Source organism: Callithrix jacchus, chromosome 12, assembly GCF_049354715.1.
Source record: "Callithrix jacchus isolate 240 chromosome 12, calJac240_pri, whole genome shotgun sequence".
NCBI lineage: Eukaryota > Metazoa > Chordata > Mammalia > Primates > Cebidae > Callithrix > Callithrix jacchus.
Window position 1 is genome coordinate 43,201,528 of NC_133513.1, and position 25,603 is coordinate 43,227,130.

At 42.6% G+C, this 25,603-nt stretch overlaps 1 protein-coding gene across 2 annotated transcripts; it reads left to right on the forward strand.

Moving 5' to 3' along the window:
* Window positions 1-328: 328 nt before the first annotated feature.
* Window positions 329-14,758, forward strand: LOC100895927 (transmembrane protein 254). Of its 2 annotated transcripts, none has more exons than XM_078343989.1 (4): window positions 329-804; window positions 4,647-4,750; window positions 4,952-5,011; window positions 13,024-14,758. In XM_078343989.1, the coding sequence occupies exons 1-4, from the start codon at window positions 345-347 to the stop codon at window positions 13,207-13,209; spliced, it is 810 nt and encodes a 269-aa protein (XP_078200115.1). In that variant the 5' UTR covers window positions 329-344; the 3' UTR covers window positions 13,210-14,758. The 2 variants fall into 2 exon arrangements, with proteins under 2 accessions (XP_078200115.1, XP_035123680.3); XM_035267789.3 differs by having other exon boundaries at window positions 329-632.
* The last annotated feature ends 10,845 nt before the right edge of the window (window positions 14,759-25,603 follow it).

The following is a 25,603-nucleotide window of genomic DNA, read 5'->3' on the forward strand; positions in this document are numbered from 1 at the left end:
GTAGCTGGGACTACAGGCGCACGCCATCGCACCCAGGTAACTTTTTGTATTTTCAGTAGACTCGCGGTTTCACCATGTTGGCCACGCTGGTCTCAAACTCCTGACCTCAAGTGATCTGCCCGCCTCAGTCTCCCAAACTGCTGGAATTTATTCCAACATCTAATTCATTCATTCATTTATTCGAAACAGGGTCTCGCTATGTTGCCCGGGATGGTCTCACACTCCTGGGATCAAGCGATCCTTCCGCCAAACGTGCTGAGATTACAGGGAAACACCACCTCGCCAGCCCCAATTATCTTTATCTTAAACCCAGAAACGTCACAGAGGAGAGTCACGCCTACAAGATGACCAGCCCGCCAGATCTAAACCCAAGTGTGATTCCAAGGCCCCTTGTACTGGAACCAGACAGGGCACGGGGACCAGACAGGGAGACTTGCTCACAGGGAGCTCCCAACCCGCACCATCGTCACCCTGCGGGGATGGCGGGAGGAGCGCGGCCCCGCCCCGGCCCAGCCGGGCGCTCCCCGCGAGGTGCTACAACCATGGCTACAGCAGCCGGCGCTACGGCCTACTTCCAGAGAGGCAGTCTGTTCTGGTTCACAGTCATCACCCTCAGCTTTGGCTATCACACAGTAAGGGCACCCGCCGGAGGGCCACGGTTCGGCAAGGGAGCGAGCGCGCGCTCGGTTTACCGCAGGATCTTGGCCCGCAGGCCGGGGGAGGTCGTGCAAGCACAATCCCGGCTCCCGCGCGCTTGGAGCAGAGGGAAGGGCCGAGGCGCCGGAATGAGACGCAGGCGCACTGGTGAGCCAGGGTCTTGGGCCGGCGCTCGGGCCCGTCAGAAACCGGCTAGCCAGGCTTTTCTTATCCAGGGGCGGAGACGGCTGGGGAGTTCCCAGACAACTCTGTGTCTAGGTTTTTCAAGAGGATGGCGAAGTCGAAGGCTAGCAGCGCAGCTACCGCCTATTTCCGTCCACCCAGACCCCTGCCCTCTCTGGTCACAGTCCTGGGGCTGGGCTACTTCGCGGTGAGGTGTGGGGTGGGGCGGGCGTCTGTTTTGTCCCGCCGGGTCCTCGTAGGGCGAGGGGCCCTGTGGGAACGAGGTCTGTGCGCACGCGCGGCTGATGATTGCCTAGGTTACTCCTGTAAGCGGAAGTTCGGTGGGCTCTTGGGATGGTTTCTGCTTCCCAGTGTACCTGCTTTGCGTCCTCACCTCTGCTACCTTACTAAGGGGTTCACCGAGCCTAAGCCTCTCACGAAGTGGGAAGTCAAGTTGACAGACTGCCATAGGCCTGCCAAGTCAGAATAGGGCTTCCGCAGCAGAATGTTTGAGCCAGCAGGAATTGCTTGGAAAACGGGGATAAACATAAAGGATGGGTGGGATTTAAGTGGTAAGACGGGATAGAGAGGATATAACTGTTACGACATAAGTGTGGAAGCAAGAAAAAAACTGTACTGAGAAAAAGCGACGTTTGGCTGAGAAAGGATCTGTTTAAAGGATAACGAGAAAGATGCGTGGAGAAGTAGGTTGTGGGCTAGGGTGATAACTTTTTTTTTTTGAGACATAGTCTTGCTCTGTCACCCAGGCTGGAGTGCAGTGGCGCGATCTCGGCTCGTAACCTCTGACTCCCAGATTCAAGCGATTTTCGTGCCTCAACCTGTAGCTGGGATTACACCACCTTGGCTAATTTTTTGTACTTTTAGTAGAGACGGAGTTTCACCATATTGGTCAGGCTGGTCTCGAACACCTGACCTCAAGTGATAAGGTGGTAAAATTTTGAAGGAAGGTGAAGCTATTGGGTTATACCAATAGATCCTGGAGATTGGGGATTTGTCATGTCCACAGTGTACTTTGTTGGTGTAAAATCTGACCACCTCTGTCCAGATTTCCCTGTATTACAGCAGAGGTGTTGAACTGAAATTTTTCAAAGGTGAATTTTGTTCTACAATTCTGTGTCTGTGACTAGTTAGAATATAGTTGGAGGAAAGCTTTGAGGACTTCAAATTGGGATCTTGTGGAGCTGGCAGATGCTCCCCCTGCCCCTTGGTTTGGGAGGATGCAGTGATATTTGTGCTTTATTTTAATTTCAGATGTGAGACAACATAGTGAGAGAGGTGGTACTGCCCTTGACAAAGACATGAATAGAACAATACATTTTGAAACTGTTGGCAGTTATTCTCAGGAAACTCTAAGCTGGTACAACTTAGAGGTTGCAACACAGAGGCTGAGAAAAGTTAAGATTACAAAAACATGATTAAGCAGTTGCTATTAAAATGTTACAAACCTTATCTCATTTATTTTCTATCTCTTTGCAGTGGCTCATTCTCAGTTTTAGAGGTACAAAAAGCGAAAGCTGAGAAAGGAATTCTAAATTAAGCAAGGGTTTTGTCTCAAGCCAGTTTCTGCAGTAAAGAAACTAACCAAAGCACATAAATTCAAAATTTGTTAGTATCTTTTTTAAAATACTGATTTTGGTCAAATGTATTAAGAATGGGAGTCATGGCCGGGCATGGTGGCTCAGGCCTGTAATCCCAGCACTTTGGGAGGCTGATGTGGGCAGCTCACGAGGTCAAGAGATCAAGACCATCCTGGCCAACATGGTGAAAACAGGTCTCTACTAAAAATACAAAAATTAGCTGGGTGTGGTGGCATGCCTGTAGTCCCAGCTACTCGGGAGGCTGAGGCAGGAGAATTGCTTGAAGCCAGGGGATGGAGGTTGCATGCAGTGAGCCGAGATCAAGCCACTGCACTCCAACCTGGCGGCCGGTGACAGAGCAAGACTCTGTTTCAAAAAAAAGAATAGGAGTCAGCCAGCCAGGCACGGTGTTTCATACCTGTAATTCCAGCATATTGGGAGGCTGAGGCGGGCAGATCACTCGAGCCCAGGAGTTCGAGACCATCCTGGGCAACATGGCAAAACCCCATCATTACCAAAAAAAAAAAAAAATTAGCCATGGGCCGTACACAGTGGCTCACTCCTGTAATCCCAGCACTTTGGGAAGCCAAGGAGGGCAGATCACCTGAGGTCAGGAGTTGGAGACCAGCCTGGTCAACATGGTGAAACTCTGTCTGTACTAAAGATACAAAAATTAGGCCGGGCGCGGTGGCTCACGCCTGTAATTCCAGCGCTTTGGGAGAGTGAGGCAGGCAGATCACCTAAGGTCGGGAGTTCGAGACCAGCCTGACCAACATGGAGAAACCCCATCTCTACTAAAAAAATACAAAAATTATCTGGGCATGGTGGTGTATGCCTATAATCCCAACTACTCAGGAGGCTGAGGCAGGAGAATCACTTGAACCCTGGAGGCAGAGGTTGCAGTGAGCTGAGATGGCATCATTGCACTCCAACATGGGCAACAAGAGTGAAATTCCATCTCAAAAAAAACAAAACATAAAAATTAGCTGGGCATGGTGGCACGAACCTGTAGTCCCAGCTATTTCAGAGGCTGAGGTGGGAGAATCACTTGAACCTGGGAGGCGGAGGTTGTAGTGAGCCAAGATCATGCCACTGTACCCTAGCCTGAGTGACAGCAAAACCCTGTCTCAAAAAAATTTTAAAAAAAATTTTTAAATAAAAATTAGCCAATCGTGGTAGCCCAGACCTGTAATCCCAGCTACTTGGGGGTGCTGAGTTGGGAGGACCCACTGCAGTCAATGCTGCAGTGAGCTGTGATCATGCCACTGCACTCTAGCCTGGGTGACAAAGCAAGATCCCTTCTCTACAAATTTTAAAAAAGAAAAAAGACTAGGAGTCATTAGACTCCTAGTCATAAAAAAGAAAAAAGACCGTGGGCACTGAGTCTGATAACCACATACTTTCCTCAGCATAAATCTCCCAGTAGAGTTGCTTTTAGAAAATAGAAGTCATCCCAGTACAGTGGCTCATGCCTATAATCCTAGCACTTTGGGAGGCAAGGGTGGGAGAATTGCTTGAGCCCTGGAGTTGGAGACCATCCTGGGCAACATAGTGAGACCCTATCTCTATATACAATTTTTTTTTTTTTTGAGATGGAGTCTCACTCTGTTGCCCAGGCTGGAGTGCAGTGGTGCAATCTCGGCTCACTGCAACCTCCACCTCCCAGGTTCAAGCGATTCTCCAGCCTCAGCCTCCCAAGCAGCTGGGACAACAGGCACCTGCCATCACATCCGGCTAATTTTTTTTTTTTAGTAGAGATGGGGTTTTGCCATATTGGCCAGGCTGGTCTCAAACTCCTGACCTCAGGTGATCCACCCACCTCAGCCTCCCAACGTGCTGAGGTTACAGGCGTGAGCCACTGCGCCCAGCCTCTATATACAATTTTTAAAAGTAGCTAGGCATGGTGACACACATGTGTGGCCCCAACTACATGGGAGGCTGAGTTGGGAGAATGGATTGAGCCCAGATGGTAGAGGCTGCAGTGAGTCATGATCATGCCACTGCACTCTAGCCCCAGCAGTGGAGTGAGACCCTGTCTCAAAACAAAAAAAGAAACAAAGAAAGAAAGAAAATGGAAGTCAAGAATGGAGGCCCAGATGACTGTTCAGAGTTTCTTTGGTCTGTAGTTGTTTTTGTATTGTTCACAGCCTTTTTCATAAAAAGAAAAAGAAAAAAAAAACAGGTTTTAAGTGACCTAATAGGTATTCTGTGTCTCTGGTTCTCTTTCAGTGGGTTGTCTTCTGGCCTCAGAGTATCCCTTATCAGAGCCTTGGGCCCCTGGGCTCTTTCACTCAGTATTTGGTGGACCACCATCACACCCTCCTGAGCAATGGGTAAGGAGAGCTGCACAAATGGGCTGTGGACACTGCAGCTCTGGTCTCACGGGAGACCTGGAAGGCCCGCAGCTGCCTTTTGGTATCTAAGAGTACTGTTAGTTCACATTAAGGTGCTTTTCTTTTTGAGATGGCTGTGTTAGATTTCATCAGCAGATAACTATCACCTTGAAAAAAGACTAACTTTGTTTTTGGTTTCAGGTATTGGCTTGCCTGGCTGATTCATGTGGGAGAGTCCTTGTATGCCATAGTATTGTGCAAGTAAGTCTTTGAAGTAACTCCTTGTTGCCTTTCTCTTAGTATCTAATATAAACCGAGAGTAGCCACATTTAAATAATTCACATGCTTGTAGGCTGAGAACATTTTCCGGGTAAAGAATCCCCATACCTGATACTGAGCCTCGTGCAGAGGGAGTACCCAGTAAAAGTTTGATGAATGGATTCATTTTGTTTATATTGGTTAATCAATTACTTAGTTATCTAATTCAGGTGACTTTTGTTATTTTTTAACAAATTTTCTGGGTAGCCCCAACTAGACTAAAAGACTAGGAGCCTGGCTTCTAGTTTACAAAAGAGCTAAGTGACTGACCTAGGCCAGTGACTGGCAATCCCCATTTTACAATTGAACCACCTGAGGAGTTTTTTCAAAATACACACGTCTGGTTTCCAGACCCAGAGATTCTAAGTCTTGCCTCAGATGTAAGAATGTGTTTTTTTTAAAAGCTCCACAGATAATTCTAGGATGCAGTGCTAGTTAAAAGCCCCCAAACCAGACCCCACTTAGCAGTTGCTAGCGTAGGTTAATGCTATATGGGAATACTAGAAAAAATTATTTTTATATTTGTACTTTATATAAGCATATATAGAAAGTATGGTACACTGAAAAACATGGTTATAGTAATGCTGAATTGCTTTTCAATTACTTTCTGGTCCAGATATTAATTAATTGAGTTAATTTCTCAATAGAGGTCAAGATATACTATCATCTCTATTATTTTTCTATTCTAAAAGTAGAAAATAAGATATTCTATTACTGTTTTTCAATAAAAATAATCAATGTTAATTGGGCACTATTACTCTGTTTTCTTGTTTATTAAACAAGCTAGACTTTTTTTTTTGAGACAGAATCTTGCTTTGTCACCCAGGCTAGATGAAGTACAGTGGTGCAATCTTGACTCACTGCAATCTCTGCCTCCCAGGTTCAAGCAATTCTCCTGCCTCAGCCTCCCCAGTAGCTGGGATTACAGGAGCCCACCACCGCACCCAGCTAATTTTTGTATTTTTAGTAGAGATGTGTTTTCACCATGTTGGCCATGCTAGTCTTGAACTCGTGAGCTCTTAGGTGATTGACGTGGCTCAGTCTCCCAAAGTGCTGGGATTATAGGCATGAGCCACTGTGCCCAGCCACAAGCTAGACTTTCTTTGAAGAGGAGCAGAAAGTAACATTATTATTTCTTTCTCACCACTCTCCAAGTAAATTTGCTTTGTGGATTGTTCCCCACCTTCCACCGTATCTCTGGATGGAATTTCAAGCAGATCATAGGATTTCCAATCACCATCTGATGATATCCATTCTAGCCCAGTCTATTTGTTAAAACTATAAACTTTCTTCTAATTCAAAATGTCTGTTTTCATTCAGCTGGGGCTCAGGAGCCTGCAGTGGGGAAAAGGTGGAGTTGATGCCTTCTCTTGCACTCCACCTTCTCATCTATTCACTATCGGTTGCTGCTTATGGTCCCTTGGGATGGTGGGAATAGTTACAGAGAATAAGGTTGAGCTTTAAATAGCTTCTGCTCGCCTGGTGCAGTGGCTAACACCTGTAAACCCAGCACTTTAGGAGGCTGAGGTGGTAAGATCACTTGAGGCCAGGAGTTTGAGACCATCCTGGTCAACAGGACAAAGCCCCGTCTCTACTAAGAATACAAAAAATTAGCCAGGCGTGGTGGTGTATGCCTGCAGTCCCAGCTGCTTAGGAGGGTGAGGCACGAGAATCGCTTGAACCTGGGAGGCAGAGGCTATAGTGAGCCAAGATTGCACCACTGCACTCCAGCCTGGGTGACAGAGCAAGACCCTGTCTCAAAAATTAAAATTAAAAAAACAATAAACAGCTGCTGCTTTGTGATCAGGCAGCTGGATGCTGTGTATGTAGTGTTTCCAGTACTGGCTCTTTCTCTCTAGAGGGGATGTGGTAGATTTTTGAGACACTGCTAATCACTAAGGATCTCCCTTCTGCAGTTTCCTTGATGGTTCATTCAGATACCTCCGCCAGCATGCCACTTACAGTTTCACCCGCAGAGTCTGTGTTCTGGAGAGAATTACCCTTTTATTGAGATCACTTCCTTCCTTCAGGTGGGCCAGTGGTACAGGGTCCTTTTAAACCTACTCATGTCCAGTGCCTTCTACAGGATCTGTGTGGCTCACAGTAAACAACTTCCTTATCCCTCCAGTGGGATCATCTGCAAGTTCATCAGTCCGCAGTGCAGCCATGCTTCCTTGCTCTCCCAGCAAACCGGCCAAAGCAGTGCTTACTCTTTGGAATCAGATATTAAACCCTTCCCCAGATTCCAGGGGACTCATGTCAAGCTCTACAAATGGTTTTGTTGAAGCCATTCTCTGGGCTTGTGGGAAATGCCACAGAACACTAGGACCTCTTCCCAGTGGCCTCTGCAGTATCGCAGTGGAATCTCGGATTCAAGGTGTCTGGTCCAGCCCCTCAACTTGGAATGTAGGAGCGCCTGACACCTATTTTGTTGTTGGCATTTTGAGTATCTGATGAAAACCAGAATACTTAAATTTATATACAGTTATTTTGAAGGGCAGAGGGAGAACAGGCATAGAGGTTAGGTCACTATTTTTATGTTCTTGAAATCATTTCTTTATGGTCTAACATGTTAGAATGTATCGTTAGTCACTATAAATCAAAATAAATCCTCTTTTTGAATTATGAGATGATGAATCTCAGCACTCTGGAAGGCCAAGGAAGGTGATCACCTGAGGTCAGGAGTTTGAGACCAGCCTGGCCAACATGGTGAAACCCTGTCTCTACTAAAAATACAAAAAAAAGTTAGCTGGGCATGGTGGCTCATACCTGTGATCCCAGCTACCTGGGAGGTGAAATTTTTTATTTTTCATGCATATGTTAATTTTTTAATTCAGTACGCATCATGCACAAAGCAATATTCTGGACTCTTAAAAAAAATACAGAAACAACCTTGGAGGGAAAAATCAGGTAGCAGGAAATTAGCATTTAGCAAACAGCTCCTCTGTGTTAGGCCCTAAATAAGAATTTCAGTGCACAGTCAGTCTCTCAAATCCCATGTTAAAAAATACAGGAAGCACTTTTTTGGTGAATTTCTTTTCACTAGAGATAAGATTAGACTTCACGTTTAACTTTATAAGCACCGTAATTATAATATTAAATCATTTCCCAGGTTTTTAAAATCTCTAGGTAAATAATTTTAAAGTTTGCAAAAGACTCCTGTAATTGTATATCCCATTATTATTTAATGAACCTTCTAACAATGCACATTTACTCTTTAACCATTTTAGGTATTTTTTATTTTCTTCCTTAGGCTAAATCTGTGGATGTAGAATTACTGAGTGAAAGAACAGTTATAAAGCTCTTGATACAACTGCAAAATTGCTTTTCAGTAGGGTTTTTTGCATTTTACATTTTCACTACCATTCTATGAAAGTGCCATTTTTGGCCAGACGCAGTGGTTCACACCTATAATCCCAGCACTTTGGGAGGCTGAGACAGGTGGATCACCTAAGGTCAAGAGTTCGAGACAAGCCTGGCCAACATGGTGAAACCCCATCTCTACTAAAAAATACAAAAATTAGCCAGGTGTGGTGGTGCATGCCTATAATCCCAACTACTTGGGAAGCTGAGTCAGAGAATCACGTGGAGGTTGCAGTGAGCCTCACACCACTGCACTCCAGCCTGGGCAATAAAGTGAGACTCTGTCTTAAAAAAGAAAAGAAAGGAAAGTGGCATTTTTGGTGGGGGTGGGAGGGCATGTACAAAAAACGCTTTGCTATTTTGATAGATTAAAAAGGGTATCTAGCCATTTTAACTTGTATTTATTTGATTACAAAGTGAGATTCAACTCTTCTTTGAAAGGTGCTTGTAGTTCTTGTTACATAATAATATTTTAACAAGAAAAATGGAATGGTTCTTCCTTAGGGAGAAATAAAATCATATCTCTTTGAGGCCAACACTCATGTTCATTGTTACCTTTTTACAATCTGGAGTTTTCCTTTCAGAATATACGGCTTATTCTCTTAGTTCAGAAATTAGATTCTTGCTGCTTGCCTACCCCAGTTGGCTCTTCAGCCCTTAGAAAGGTTTTTCAGGTTTTGTGAAAATTTGTCTGTAGATTTTATTACAGTATAGAAACAGAACAGAAGTTCTTGACAAGTGGAAGTACTCTGTGATAGGGCAGCCTCGAGTGACCAAAACAGGTAAATTGTGAAAATTTTCAAGTAACAGAAGTAACATTTTTTCCTAAGGCAGGAAAAAATGTACTCACAAAAATATTTTTACATCTGCCTGGGTCTTGGTGGAATCATTAAGGGAATGTCAATTAAGAAAGTTTTCTTAAAAGGGTTTTGTCTTTTAAATAGGCAAAATGAGCTAAGGATACAGATAAAGGTGTTTGAATGAGAACAAGTTATGGTGACCCCAGGAAACTCCTCTGGGTGACCTAGCCACCAATTGTGACCCCTCTGGAGAAGGAGGGAACAGGCACTGCTATTCAGTGAGCCTGCTCTTCCAAGATGGCAACTCATCTTCATCTTTCTTTCCTAAGTATCTTACACATTTACAAGATCATATAAATTATTTTCTGGAACAAAATATTTTTGTTGTTTTGCCCATTTCAAAACAAACATATTTGTTTTTATTTTTTATTTTTTTGAGATGGATACTTGTTCTGTCGCCCAGACTGGAGAGCAGTAGTGCAATCTCGGCTCACTGCAACCTCTGCCTCCTGGGTTCAAGTGATTCTCCTGCCTCAGCCTCCCAAGTAGCTGGGGCTACAGGCACTTGCTACCCCGCCTGGCTAATCTTTTGTATTTTTAGTGAGATGGGGTTTCACTGTGTTAGCCAGGATGTTCTCAATCTCCTGACCTCGTGATCCACTCTTCTCGGCCTCCCAAAGCTCTGGGATTATAGGCATGAGCCACCCTGCCAGGCCACATGTTTGTTTTTAAAAGTTAATTATGTGGTAAAAACTCAGCTTATAAAATTGAAAGTTGCAGGGCATGGTTGACTCATGCCTGTAATCCAGTTGTATTTATATATATAGATATAATATCTTCTGTAATTGATTTCCATTGTCATTTTGCCTATTTAAAATTTTCTTTTATTTTTTAAGAGATGGGTCTCACTGTGTTGCCCAGGCTAGCCTTGAGCACTGTGCTCAAGTGATCCTCCTGCCTCAGCGTCCCAAGTAGCTAGGACTACAGGTGTGCCATTACAGTGGGCTAACATATGCCTATTTTTTTCCTTAAGGTCAGGAAAGCATGAAATATTTCTATTATTGAGTCTTCTAATGATGAAATGGCCTGTCTTTAATATATCTATAATTAAAATATATCTCCTTTAATATATCTGTAATTTTAAGAGGTTTTACACATTGTTGTTAGATTAATTTTCAGCTACTTCTACTTTGAGATGATATTATAAATGACTTTTTTAAAAAAGATGAGGTCTCACTATGTTCCCTAGGCTGGTGTTGAACTCCTGGGCTCAAGCTATCTGGCTGCGTCAGTCTCCCCAAGTGCTGGAATTATAGGCGCGAGCCATCGCATCTGGCCAACTTTTGTTAATTAATTTATTTATTTTTGAGACAGAGTTACACTCTTGTTGCCCAGGCTGGAGTGCAGTGGGGTAATCTCGGCTCACCACAACCTCCACCTCCCAGGTCCAAGCGAATCTCCTGCCTCAGCCTCCTGAGTAGCTCAGATTACAGGCATGTGCCACCACACCTGGCTAATTTCATACTTTTGGTAGAGATGGGGTTTTTCCATGTTGGTCAGGCTGGTTTCAAACTCCTCACTTCAGGTGATCTGCCTGCCTTAACCTCCCAAAGTACTGGGATTACAGGCATAAGCCACAGTGCCCCACTGGTTTTTTTTTTGAGACAGAGTTCCGCTCTGTAACCTCCACCTCCTGGGTTTAAGCGATTCTCCTGCCTCAGCCTTCTGAGTAGCTAGGATTATAGGTGTGTGCCACCATGCCCAGCTACTTTTTTTGAATTTTTATTAGAGACAGGGTTTCACCATGTTTGTCAGGCTGGTCTCAAACTCCTGACCTTGTGAACCACCTGCCTTGGCCTCCCAAAATGCTGGGATTACAGATACACCTGACTTTTTTTTTTTGATGGTGTCTAGCTCTGTCACCTAGGTTGGAGTTCAGTGGCATGATCTCAGCTCACTTTGTTTCATTTTCTAGTTGTTTGTTGGTAGTTTGTATGAATATGGTGAATTTTTTTATGTTGACCTTATACCCAGCAACCTTGCTAAGTAAATTTATTAATTCTAATAGTTTGTAGATTATTTTAAGTTTTTCAGATATAAAACTGTCCAGAAATAGTTTAATTTATTTCTTTCAATTCTGTATACCTTTTATTTATGTTTCTTCCCTTATTCTACTGGCTTGAACTTCTAGAAATGCTGACTAGAAGTGTGCCTTGCTCTTACCTCAAAGGAGAGCTTTCAACATTTTGCATTGTGTTTATTCCAGAGTTTTGTAGATCTCTTCTATCAAAATTGGGAAGTTCCATTGTATTTCTAACTTTGCTGAGAAATTTTATTAAAAATGGGTGTTGGAGCTGAGTACAGTAGCTCATACCTGTAATCCCAGTGCTTTGGGAGGCTGAGGTGGGTGGATCACGAGTTCTGGAGTTCAAGACCAGCCTGGTTAACATGACAAAACCACATCTCTACTAAAACTACAAAAAAAAAAAAAGAAAAAATAGCTGGTGCATGCCTATTATCCCAGCTACTCCAGAGGCTGAGGCAGGAGAATCACCTGAACCTGGGAGGCAGGGGTTGCAGTGAGCCAAGACTGCACCACTGCTCTCCAACCTGGGCAACGGAGCAAGACTTCATTTTAAAAAAAGAAAGAAAAAAAAAGATGTTGGGTGTGGATGTAGGTGACTCACACCTGTAATCCTAGCACAGGATTTGGGAGGCTGAGGCAGGAGAATCGGTTAAAGCCAGGAGTTCAAGAGCAGCCTGTGCAACAAAGCAAGACACTGTCTCTACAAAGAAGAAGAAGAAGAAAAAAAACCTAGCCAGGCATGGTGTCACATGCCTGTGATGATCCCAGTGAGGTGGGAGGACAGCTTTAGCATAGGAGTGTGAGGCTGCAGTGAGCTATGATTATACCAGGCACTCCACTGTAGGTGACAGAGCGAGACCCCATCTCTGGAGGCAGGGGTAGAAAAGACCAGATTTTGGAATTTATTAAATGCCATTCTGCATTTATTAAGATATCATTTATTAAGACTCTCTCCTTTAATCTGTTACTGTATAAAAGTACATTGTTTTTACATATACTGTCAGTTGTTACTTCAAAAAGAAACAGAAGTTTTTTGATATTTGCTTTAAATAAAAGTTATCCAAATGAGGCTTATATACAGATGGTACATAGCAAGCCATTCACTTCCACTGGGTCTTTTTTTTTTTTTTTTTTTTGCACCTTGTTTTAGGCAGTTTAATTTGAATGATGATACAGGCAGGTGTTTATCATGACTGTGTGCCAGGCTTCTTCTGAGCACTTTGCGCGTATTATCCCATCAATCATCTCAACATTCAGTGAGATAGCTACTACCATTCCCATTTTTCAGTTGAGGAAACTGATTCTGAGGGATACGGAGTGATTTTCCCAGGTCACAGCTGGTAGGTGATCATGCTAGGATCTATATCTGGTCTGTCTTCAGAACATTTGCTCTGAAGCCATACCAGTGCTTTTTACTCCATCCACTCATCAGAAATGCATGAGGAACAGTTTTAGAATACTGTGCCCCAGACAGTAGCCAGACTGGTTCTCAGGGAAGGCTGTATCATGCAAAATACATTTATTAGAAAACAAGAAACATAAAAAATAAATGAACCATTCAAGATAAGCCAGAGAAAAGCAGCAAAATAAACCCAAGGAAAGTAGTGGAAGGTATAATTTTTAAAAATATATAGAAGACAATAACTCCTATGAAGCTGTAAGATTAACATTCTGGTGTTAAAACTTTGTTTTCTTTTTTTTTTTAGGCACAAAGGCATCACAAGTGGTCGGGCTCGGCTACTCTGGTTCCTACAGACTTTCCTGTTTGGGATAGCGTCTCTCAGCATCTTGATTGCTTACAAACCGAAGCGCCAAAAACAAACTTGAAGATGTCCGAAAGCCTGCTCTACACTTTCACATTCATGTTCACCTTTTTTGTGTGTGGGGGATAAGGGAGGTACAGTGTTTACTCAGTGATCTTTCTACTTTCTAGAATCTGACTGTCCTTCAAAGCTATTTCGGACCCTCTCATTACTCATTTTTCTCTTATATGCTCTGGTTGAGCTTGAATACACCAGTTGTTACTTCAAAGAGAAACAGAAAGATTTTTAGCTTTTCATTTCTATTTGGCAGAGGACGTCAGCTACCTTTTTATGGCCTTTGGTTGTGTTGGGGCCCTTGTGTGCTCTAGGCTAAGCCATGTACTAAATTGACTTTTTGGTTTGTGTACCCTTGCTCCCGTCTTCTGATGAAAACACCTTACCCTCACTACCACCATCTTTCCTCTCCTTTCCTAAAGCTCTTTCCACCTTGCTGCACTAAGATAAAGTGACACTTTCACCATACATCAATTCCACACACATTTATTAAGTACCTGTGAGGCAGGATCTTATCCTCTCAAACTTCCATTTCTCACCCTACAGAGAAAGATAAGGAAGATACGCAAGTGCCTGGGATGGGGCAGGCTAAGCGGCCACATAGAGGCACACTGAGAACCCCGAGGGGAGGCTGCAGAGTGCCTTGCCTGATGCTGCAGCCGGAAGTGATCCTTCCCTCCACCTGACCCCTGGGACACTGTAGTGTGTGGGGTCTGATAGCACTGCTAGATTGCTCCTTCAGCTCAGGGCCACAGCTTAAACAGCTTTACCTTTCCCCTCAGCACCTCCCACTACCTTGCACACAGGTGCTCTATCCATGTTAATTGAACAAAGGACAGAAACTGATTTCACTTTCACCTGTTCATTATCATTCCAATTTTTATGTGAAAGTGGCACAACCCATTTGGGGTACCCTCATCTCAAAAGAAAAGCACAAGACTACCTTTGACTGGTACCACCTTTTTTGTGGGTTCCTTGGTGAGAGTCCTCTATCTTTTTCACACTTTTCTATTCTCCAAAAGTGTCTCTTTCCAGCTCTGAATTATTCAAAACACACAAGCATTCCTGTTGAGAAATTCTAGCCCGTGGGTTATCTGGCTAGTTACTACCTCTCCTGTTCACTTGGTTATACTTTATTATTGCTCACAGGTTGGGGAAGCAGAATGACTCTGTCACCACTAGGAGCCATTAAGGCTTGTTCCCTGGAGGACTGCCTGCTTGTTCTCTGGGGATTAGTCCTCATTTCCCATCTGTGATACCGTGGGGCAAGTTATTTGTATTAAGCAAACATTTAGGAGAAACAACCCCCTCCCCAAAACAGAGCCCCCGAGTAAAGCACAACCCTGAAATATTATGAACTATGAATTGTCTCCAGTGGAGATAAATTTCTGCAAATATATCTCAGTCTATCTGTCTATTTCTCTTGTGATTAAGAAGTTGCTTTTTGGTAAAGAAGAGGATTTTTGACCATAGAGTTAGGCATCATGGAAATTCAAACCAGATTTCTTAATACCTGGTCTTCTCCAAAGAGAAATAATGACAGTAATAGTGGTGCTGGGAACAATGTGGCCGATTATTGAATGAAATGGATTAACTTGAATAAAATGCTGTGAATTATCTCTAACTGAATGGTTTTCTTGTATCTGTCACTTTTGACATATTGATGCACATTTGATTCTTTTTCTCAAATAGACTCTACTAGGAAACTCTTTATACACTGCAGATATCAGTTTGTATCTCACTGATAAAGGAAGCCAAACATGGTGGATATTGGGCATATCCGTATTATATTTGCAGAACTGTCCGTGGCCCCCTTATGTCCTCTAGACAGGGTGAATCACTAGGGTAGACATGAGTGTCTCCTTTTCATTGTAGGATTGTCTCCTTTTTGTTTCTGTTTTAACTCAATGTTTGGTAAAGTCTATGTGGTACATAAGGAGTGTTCTGGCTTTTTTTTTTAATGCACAATGTCCAGTATGCATCACTTAACAACGGGGACGCATTCTGAGAAATGCATTATTAGGTGAGTGCATCGTTGTGCAGATGTCATAGGGTGTACTCAGAAACCTAGGTGGTAGAGCCAACTACACACTAGGCTATATGGTACAGTCCGTTGCCCCTAGACTACAAACCTCTACAGCATGTAGAGTGCACTGAATGCTGAAGGTAACTGTAACACATGCTAAGTGTTTGTGTTTCTAGCTTTTCTTTAGGTTGGGATTTTTAAAAAAATGCTAAACAGGCCAGGCGCAGTGGCTCACATCTGTAATCCCAGCACTCTGGGAGGCTAAAGAGGGTGGATTACCTGAGCTCAGGAGTTTGAGACCATCCTGGCCAACATGGTGAAAACCCATCTCTACTAAAAATACAAAAGTTAGCAGGGCATAGTGGCATGCACCTATAATCCTGGCTACTCGGGAGGCTGAGGCAGAAGAATCGCTTGAACCTGGGAGGCGGTGGTTGTAAGTGAGCAGAGATCATGCCACTTCACTCCAGCCTGGACAACAGAGCAAGACTTTGTCTCAAAAAACAAAACAAAAATACCTAAATGTAGAAATGGTACAGTAAAAATGTGGTGTTCTAATCCTATAGAACCACTGTCATATGTGCTGTCTATCGTTGATCAAAATGTCAATAGCCAGGCACCCCTGTATAAAATCCTATGATCTTATTTGAGTTATTATCATGGCTTAGATGCAAAGGGGGATGTAGTGAGCACATGGAGCAGATTATTCCTTTCACAGACCCATAAACATCTCAGCGAGGTGAAGTAACTTTCCCAACATCACACCAAGAGGCATGACTCTGGGCCTCATGTTACCCACCTCCCCATCACCCAGGAGTTTAGTAGTAAGTCTGTGAAGCAAAACAAATTTAAAATGGAGACATCTTGGCTTTGTGTGGCAGTCATGGTGGTGATATGGGAGAAACAGCTTTATGTCGAGTTTGGATGAGAAAAAGCCAGAGGCATCTTGTTGGGAGCAACCATGAAAAAAAAAGCAGACTAAACTGTTTTCTTACCCACCCCTTAGATTTCCAAAGCATGAATAGTTTGGAAAAATATAAAAGAAAGGACAAAAAAATAAAAACAAACTAATGTCCTCAAAACTTAATAGCAGACCCAATTTATAAACTAACAGTGTTTCCTACATTCAACATGTTTATGATTCCATGCAGTGTAAGCATGGTTTATAAGCCACGGTGTTAACATAAGGCTGGGCTGGGTTTAAGAGGTTATGTTCCAGATGTGTAAAGAGGCTTTTTAGCAAAGCAATTTGCCATCTCAGACAGCCCTTATATCTTCACACTGAGGGTCTCAGAACACAAAAGAGAAGTCTGAGAACCTGCAGTTGCGGTCAGAGAACACAGAGCAATCACACTTTTATCTGTTAGGAACCTTTCTGGGGTCTCATTAATTAAAGCTCTTAGTTTAGCGACCTAGGTTGTGAATATTTTTCCTTTCCTTTCTTGTCAGCACAGTGGAAAGAAACGCTAGTAGGGCAGCTGAGTAATACCCTTGTAAGACCCTGGAAACATTCTCTCTGACAGGCTCCTTGTCCACAACAAATTGTGAATTATGTTTCCATTTCATCCACCCTGGACAATAAGTCTTTCATGTTCACATTTCTCTTGAAGAGGAGATTTGTGCTCCGATTCCACAGTAAATATTTGAAAATCCTACTCAAAATACTGTATTTGCAATTTCTGTGAAGCATTTTGAGATGGCTTCCAAGCTGTTATAAAGGATTAAGTACACCAATTGCCTCATTTCTACTTGTAGTAAGTCATAATGTTGGAGTAAGGGAAGTACTTTTGGTATACAACGAATACTGTTTACTTATGTTGGTGTTGTGGGAAATGGAAAAGCAATTTTTAAAAGTAAGAAAGAAGCAAAAATGTTGCTCAGGGAAATAATCATGAAAGAAGTTTTACTTACTTTTTCCTTGTATTAATACATTGCATAGGATGAATTGCTACTAAAATTATGAAATCTTAACATTGTTATAAATGAGAGGAATGGCATTTATAATATAAGGTAGAGTTCCCTAAATCTCAAGCACATAGGGGCCGCCTCCACAACAATTTTAATCATGTCTACACTGCATCTGAATTTATTATTTACTGAAGCAATTCACTTTTTTTTTTTTTTTTGAGATTCAGTTTTGCTCTATTGGCTAGGCTAGGCTGGAGTGCAATGGTGCAATCTCAGCTCACTGCAATCTCCACCTCCTGGGTTCAAATAATTCTCCTGCCTCAGCCTCCCAAGTAACTGGGATTACAGGTGCATGTCACCACACCTGACTAATTTTTGTATTTTTAGCAGAGATGGGTTTTCACCACGTTGGCCAGGCTGGTCTCAAACTCCTGACCTCAAATGATCCACCGGCCTCGGCCTCCCAAAGTGCTGGAATTACAGGCATGAGCCACTGCACCCAGCCAGCATTTCACCTAAAAAAAAATTTCTAAACAAGAATAACTATGAAATGCCAGGCTTGGTTTGTTTATTATATTTTTCTAATACATATGAGAAGAAAGGATAATTATTACCTAAAATCACTATGCATACTAATGATACATTTGACACACTTAAAAAGCAGAAAGTATTACCCTATTTGTTGAGATTGAAGTATGGGATCTAACCTGGCTCTAGATGCTGGATTTTAGACAAGTTTGTCACCTTTCTGGACTTCAGTTTCATTATTAAAAGAATTGAAATACCACCAAAAACCTGTTAGAACTAATAAATTCAGTAAAGTTGCAAGATACAAAGTCAAAATATAAAAATCAGTAGCGTTTTCATACACTAACAACAACCTACCCACAAAAAAAAATAAAAAGAAAGAAAGCAATCCCAATTTATGGTAGTTAAAAAGAAGTTAAATACCTAGGAATACATTTAACCAAGGAAGTGAAAGATCTCTTCTCTGAAAACTATAAAACATTGATGAAAGGAACTGAAGATACAAATAAATGGAAAGACATGTCTTGTTCATGTATTGAAAGATTTAATATTGTTTAAATATCCATACCACCCAATGCAATCTACAGATTCAATGCCATCCTCATCATGATTCCAATGATATTGTTTCTCAGAAATTAAAAAAAGGATCCTAAAATTTGGATAGCATTTTGGAGGCCAAGATCACTTGAGGTCAAAAGTTGGAGGAGTTTGTATATTTAGTAGAGACAGGGTTTCACCATATTGGCCGGGCTGGTCTCAAACTCCTGACTTTGTGATCCACCCGCCTCAGCTTCCCAAAGTGCTGGGATTAGAGGCAGGAGCCACTATGCCCGGCTGGCATTAGGTCTTTTGAAAGTAAAAAGAACTCAATACTCTTTAAATACTTATTTTGTTCTAGACACTGATATAAAATATCCAAAATCCACAACTGCTCTTCGAGGTAACCATTATCCCCATTTTATAGTTGAAGATACTAAAAAATACTATGAAGATGAAGATGCTGGCTGGGCGCAGTGGCTCATGCCTGTAATCACAGCACTTCGGGAAGCTGAGACAGGACAATTGCTTGAGCTCAGGAGTTCAGGAACAGCCTGGGGCAACACGGCCAGACCCAGTCTCTACAAAAAAATTAGCCAGGTGTGGTACTTGTTTGTGGTCCCTGCTACTGGGGAGGCTGAAGTGGGAGGATCACCTGAGCCCAAGGAGGTTGAGGCTGCAGTGAGCTGTGATCACACCACTGCTTTCCATACTGGGCCACAGAGTGAAATCCTGTCTCAAAAAGAAAAGAAAAGAAAAAAAAAAGAACAGAACAGAACAGAAAAGAAAAAGTAACACCCCACCTCATTCATTTATTCTAAATAAAGACATAAATAAGAAACTATAAAAAAAAAAAAAAAAAAGAAACTATATGGCAGAAAATTCCTGCCAAGATCCTCAAAATCAACCCTAATCAATCAGTGGAAGGACAAGAGAGAGACACATGTTCCCAGGAGTAGGTCTTAAAAGAAAGAAAAAATAAAAAGAGAGAGAGACACATGGATTTCTAACACAGCAGGGAAATTAGGGAACTCCTCACTACCCACCTCCAAGACTGAAGACTACTGAAATTGGTGTGAGGGTGGGAGGGCTAACAGCTGTAGCCTGGGCATCATGAAGGATTGGTTGAACAGCATTTACATTCTGCTCTTGTTCTCTCAAGTTGCCTTGACAGAGGCAGTCATCAGCCTGACTCCTTCAGTATGAGAGTTAACAGTGCCTGGAGCAGTGCCCACCCATATCAGCAACACAAACTCTTCAGGGGCATGGGAAAGAGTTCACAAAAATAGACACAGACAGCCCTCCATCGTGCTGCCAATCAAATCAGCAGGATTGTGGATTATCTTATTTCCCCTAAGTGTTTAAAAGTGAAAACTCCAGCCAAAGGAGAGACTAGTGGATTGGCCTCAAACAGGGATTCACTAAGGGGTCTGTGGTCCCTGGATTCTCAATCCTAACATCACTGCGACCAACATAGATGAGGCTGGCCTTGGCCCCTCCCAGTACATATGATCAGACATTTCTCCAAGGGAAAACGAGCCCACAGCCAAATAATGGATGGCTGAGAAGGACAAGTCTACACAAGCAACCTGTATCATCTGATCACATGTGTTGAAACAGAAGGACGCAAAATATAACATGCTCCTTAAGTGGGAGGTAAGAGAAAATGTTAAAAACACGCAGCAAGAACAAGATATCATTTAAAAAATGTAAGTGAAAATATTAGGTAGGAAACATAAAATAGTCAAAACAATCTGATAAATGGAAATAGCACAAATGAAATAGAATGGATATAGTTGAAGAAAGAATATTGAGCACACGATTGTGGCAGTCTCACAATAAGACTACAGCATATGAAATAGAAAAGAAAAGCCTGAAATGTGGATGATAAGCATGAAAAGGCAAGCACCTGAGCAACAGTTCCAGCTGGAGTAAGGAGTAAAAATAGAGTGGAGGAAACATTCAACAAATAACAGTGATACATTTCCAAAAAAAAATGACCTTATTTGAAAGGACTTAGAGCTAACGAGAGATAAGGAAAAATCAATTCCTAGGTACAACTATAAAATTTAAAAATAATAAGTGTAGAAAGTAAAAAGTTCCACTTCAAAGTTTCCCTTCTTATTAAACAATAATAATAATGTGTTAGAAATAACAGTTTGTTCTAAAGACGAACTTTCTTCAAAGTCTTCTTGCTTTTTTTGCTAGTAACTATTTGTTAAGCCCTATCTTATGTAGCTGTTAGACATGCTCACAAGTACATAGTACACTCTATGTCCTTGTACTTTAACCAAGATATCTGTGCTAGACGTGCTTACAGCCATGTCCCAGCTCACAGCCTATGTCCCATCCTTATTTAGACTTTCTCTTTTCCTATGTTCTCCATTGCCTTTACCTATTTTGACAAGTTTTGTTTTGTTTTTAATACAGGGTTTTACCATGTTGGTCAGGCTGGTCTTGAACTCCTGACCTCAGGTGATCAGCCCACGTTGGCCTCCAAAGTGCTTGGTTTACAGGCATGAACCACCACGCTTGTCCTATTTTGAAAGTTTTAAGTTGTTAGCCAATCAAGGTTTAGTTTAGATTGTGAAGTCTGGTTCCAACCAGCAAAGATCAGACACAGCAGTAAAGACCCAATTGTAAAAAATAAATGTGCCTGCCTTTCCTTTGTTCATTGTACTCTCGTAGCAAGATAGCTAACAGGAGCACCCTTTCTGCAGAAAGTAAAATTGCTCTTGCTGAGAGAATCATTTGTCCAAATGCTAATTTTTCCTTGCAGTACCTAAGAACAAGCATTCTGTCTCTAACAAGTAAAAATAAAGTAATAAATAAAAATAATAATGAGACTGGGCACAGGGGGTTATGCCTGTAATCCCAATTTTGGGAGGCAAGGTGGGAGGATCACTTGAGGCCAGGAGTTCAAGACAAGCCTGAACAACATTTTGAGACCCTATCTATTCCTACCAAAAAAATTAAAAAATAAAAAATTAGCTAGTCATGGTGGCACTTTCCTGTAGTCCTAGCTACTTGGGAAGCTGAGACAGAAGGATCACTTTAGCTCAGAAGGTCAAGGCTGCAGGGAGCTGTGATCACACACCACTGTACTCCAGCCTGGGCCACAGAGTGAGGCCCTCTCTTAAAATAATAATAATAATGATACGAAGCAAGTTCTAAAAGCTTCCAGACGGAGAGCAAGCAAATGACCTCCAAAGGAATGACAATGAGACATCAAATAGCTACATGAAATGCTAGGAGACAGGGTGGTATAATGGTTAACTAACTACAGAGTAGTTATTAAGTATTAGAAGATAGTAATTTTGAAGGTAGAATTTTATTTATTTATTTTTGCCACTCAGTCGCACAGGCTGGAGTGCAGTGGCATAATCTCAGCTCACTGCAACCTCCACCTCCCAGGTTCAAGTGATTCTCCTGCCTCAGACTCCTGAGCAGCTGGAATTACAGGCACCTGCCGCCATGCCCAACTAATTTTTGTATTTTAAGCAGAGACAGAGTTTTACCATTTTGACCAGGCTGGTCTTGAACGCCCAACCTCAAGTGATCAACCCACTTCAGCCTCCCAAAGTGTTGGGATTACAGGAGTGAGCCATTGTACCTGGTCTTAAAGGTGGAATTTTATATTCAGCCCAATTATCATATGAATGGGAGAGAGTGATGGGAAAATCACCTGCATTCAAGGGGTCAGGGCACTTGTCACACACGGACCCGCATTAAAACATTTTCAGAAGATGACCTCAAAAAATTAAAGGTAAAAATCCAGGCCATGCTGCAGGAGGCACAGGAGAAGAAGAGAGGAGAGAGTTATAGAAGAAAAATAAAAAGAGAGACAATATTTTAAAAACAACCCTGGTTTAAAACTATACTTGTTCTATACAGCCTCCATGGTGGCACATTTATGTGTGTATGCGTGTGGCGGGGATAGAATAAATTAATTGGGCATGAGAGTAACACTGAACTAGTTGTGTTTTTTTAAAAAAAATTATTATTATTATTATTATTATTTTGAGATGGAGTCTCACTCTATCGCCCAGGCTGAAGTGCCGTGGTGCCATCTCAGCTCACTGCAGCCGCTGCCTCCCGGGTTCCAGCGATTCTCCTGCTTCAGCCTCCTGGGTAGCTGAGATTACAGGCACATACCACCAGGCCCAGCTAATTTTTGTATTTTTAGTAGAGATGGGATTTCACCATGTTGTCCAGGCTGGTCTCGAACTCCCAACCTCTAGTGATCCACTTACCCCAGCCTCCCAAAGTGCTGGGATTATAGGTATGAATGATCACACCTGGCCTGTACTGGCTGCATTATTAAGGGAAATATAGATGCTAATAAATGTAAGAAAGCAATTGGAAGCCGGGCGCAGTGGTACACGCCTATAATCCCAGCACTTTGGGAGGCTGAGGCGGGTGGATCACGAGGTCAAGAGATAGAGACCATCCTGGTCAACAAGGTGAAATAAATTAGCTGGGCACTAAAAATACAAAAATTAGCTGGGCATGGTGGTGCATGCCTGTAGTCCCAGCTACTCGGGAGGCTGAGGCGGGAGAATTGCTTGAACCCAGGAGGTGGAGGGTGCGGTGAGCCGAGATCGTGCCATTGCACTCCAGTCTGGGTAACAACAGTGAAACTCCATCTCAAAAAAAAAAAAGAAAGCAATTGGAATAAATAAACATGAAATGAGGAATTCAATGCAACTATCATAAGAATAATAATAGAATCTGTGTATAATTGTTTTTATTTAGAAAAAATTGTTTTTCCTTTACTTCTTGACAATTTTCCATCAAGAGCTGAGTTGCTCACATTCCATGTTGCTCTCTTGGAGTGGGGAGAAATCTGTCTTCAAGACAGCATGACAACCAGCTGCAATCAGCATGGTGTGTGAACAAGATAAGTAACAGTAGAAAAAGAGAGCCAAGCTGGTCACTTAGTGAAGCTCATCTTGGATGGCTCCAAAAATCTAATGTTGCCCGACTTGGCTAGAATTGCCTTAAACAACACAGGAAAAGAGATGGAATCATGTTTGAACTCCACTTTTAATCAGAACGCTGAAAGGGATGGCAGAATCCCCTTCCTCAACTCCTGCCATGGAGGGAACTATGGTATGTGAAGAAAGGCAACCACCAATGTCACATGGCTAGCTAATTTGGTGGCGGACCTAGGCCCCTGACACCTCGATATTTCACCAAGCTGCCTGTCAGCGGTGTTGGATGAAACATCCAAAGTAACGTTCTCAACAGCATGCCTCACTTTCCAAATACTTTACAGATCTTATCCTAGAATGATGTATTGAGAGTGAGAATAGTTTCTGTGAGTGTTAACTCCCTAAAACCCCCACATCCTGTTCATGTTACTGGCACCCGCCTTTGATACCATATCCACAGCAATGTGCAAATATTGTAAACACTGCTGACCCAGGGGTTTCCTTGCCATTGGCTAAAGGTGCAGCATTAATATGTTGCACATGGACACAGAACAGCAGTAGTTACAGCATTTATGAAGCTTTAACATCTGCACAGCCAGAGGGCTTGTGGGTGTCAGAGTATTTCCTAGGAAGCAGAAAATAAATGCATTATGAAATTTCAATTTTCAGTGTGTCACTAGAGTTGTTCTGCCGTCCTCTAATGCCTGCTGCAAAACACACTTTGACCAGAGAGGGATGCCTTATGAAATTCCTTTATAGCCTTTGAATCTGCAGGAGTCCCACAGAATTGCTTCCATATTAATAACAGGAAGATCAAACATGAATTAAAAACTCACTATATGCTGGGTGTTATGCTAAGAGCCTTGCTTGCATTCTTTCATGTAATTCTCACTTTAAACCCTAGGAAGTAGATGCTGCTAACTCATTTTTCCCAGTTAGAAAACTGGGGCCAGCCAGGCCCAGTGGCTCATTCCTGTAATCCCAACACTTTGGGAGGCCCTAGCAAGAGGATCACCTGAGGTCAGGAGATCAAGACTGTCTCCACTAAAAAAAACAAAAATTAGCCGAGTGTGGTGGTGTATGCCCGTAACCCCAGCTACTCAGGTGGCTGAGGCAGGAAAATTGCTTGAACCTGGGAGTCGGAGGTTGCAGTGAGCCAAGATTGTGCTGCTGTACTCCAGCTTGTGTGACAGAGTAAGACTCCATCTCAAAAAAAAAAAAAAAAAGAAAAGAAAAAGAAAAGAAAACTGGGGCCAAATGAATTAAGTACCTTGTTTACAGTCAGAACTAGTGAGTGTAAAAACAGAAACAAAAAAACCTAGTGAGCGATAAGAACCAGGAATCAAACCTAGATTTCAAGGCCTGCGTTTGCACCATATGCTCACAGTCTAACTATTGTAAATTGCAGAGGTGACGGTAGCATAAAATCGCACCCCGGTATTAATATATTCACAGCGAAATAGGTTTTCCTGTTGCTATGGTTTGAATGCGTCCACAAAAGTTCATGTGTTGGGAACTTTGTTGAGAAATGGGCCTTTGGGAGGTGATAGGGTCCTTCATGAATGGACTCATTCATTCATGGATTAATGGATGAATAAGGGAATGTGTTAGTTACCACAAGAGTGAGTCTGTCGTAAAGACCAATTTGTTTGCCCCCATTAAAGCACAGAGGAAAAAAAAAAGAAAAGCCAGTTTGGCCATCTCTCCGGAGCCTCCTGGCCAGGTGATGCCCTGTACTTCCCTGGGACTCTACAGAGGTCCCACCAGCAAGAAGGCCCTCTCGAGATGGAGCCCTTTGACCTTGGACTTCCCAGACTCCAGAACTGTAAAAAATACATTTCTTTTCTTTATATGAAATATAAAGAAAATACCAGTCTCGGGTATTCAGTCACAGCAACAAAAAAACAGACACCGGTATAAGACATATTTAAAATGAACTCTACCATTTCATTCCTTATGTGGAAATTATTACATTTCTACCTCATGATTCTCCTGCTTTTTCAAGAGGAGGAGGAGGCCGGGTGTGGTGGCTCACGCCTGTAATCCCAGCACTTTGGGAGGCCGAAGTGAGTGAATTACCTGAGGTCAGGAGTTGAAGACCAGCCTGGAAAACATGATGAAACCGTTTCTCTACTAAAAATACAAAAGTTAGCCAGGCATGGTGATATCTGCCTGGGTTGAACCCAGGAGGCGGAGGTTGCAGTGAGCCAAGATTGCACTACTACACTCCAGCCTAGGAGACAAAACAAGACTTTGTCTCAAAAAAATAAAATAAAATAAGAGGAGGAGGAGGAGGCAGCTCAAGGGTACAGGGCTGGGTGGGGAGGGCTGACATGGCCACCAGGCATTAATCCAAGTTCATGTCAGTGACCCTGAGGGCTTCTGGGGCAAGGTGTGGCCCGCCCCCTTCCCTGAGCAGGTACGCATGCCATTCTCCCATGGTCACTATGGGAAAATAGCCCCAGAAAGATCAACTATAACTGCCCACAGGGGACCACTTCTAGTATCAAGTTACGTACAGACTAAGTGGAGCAGA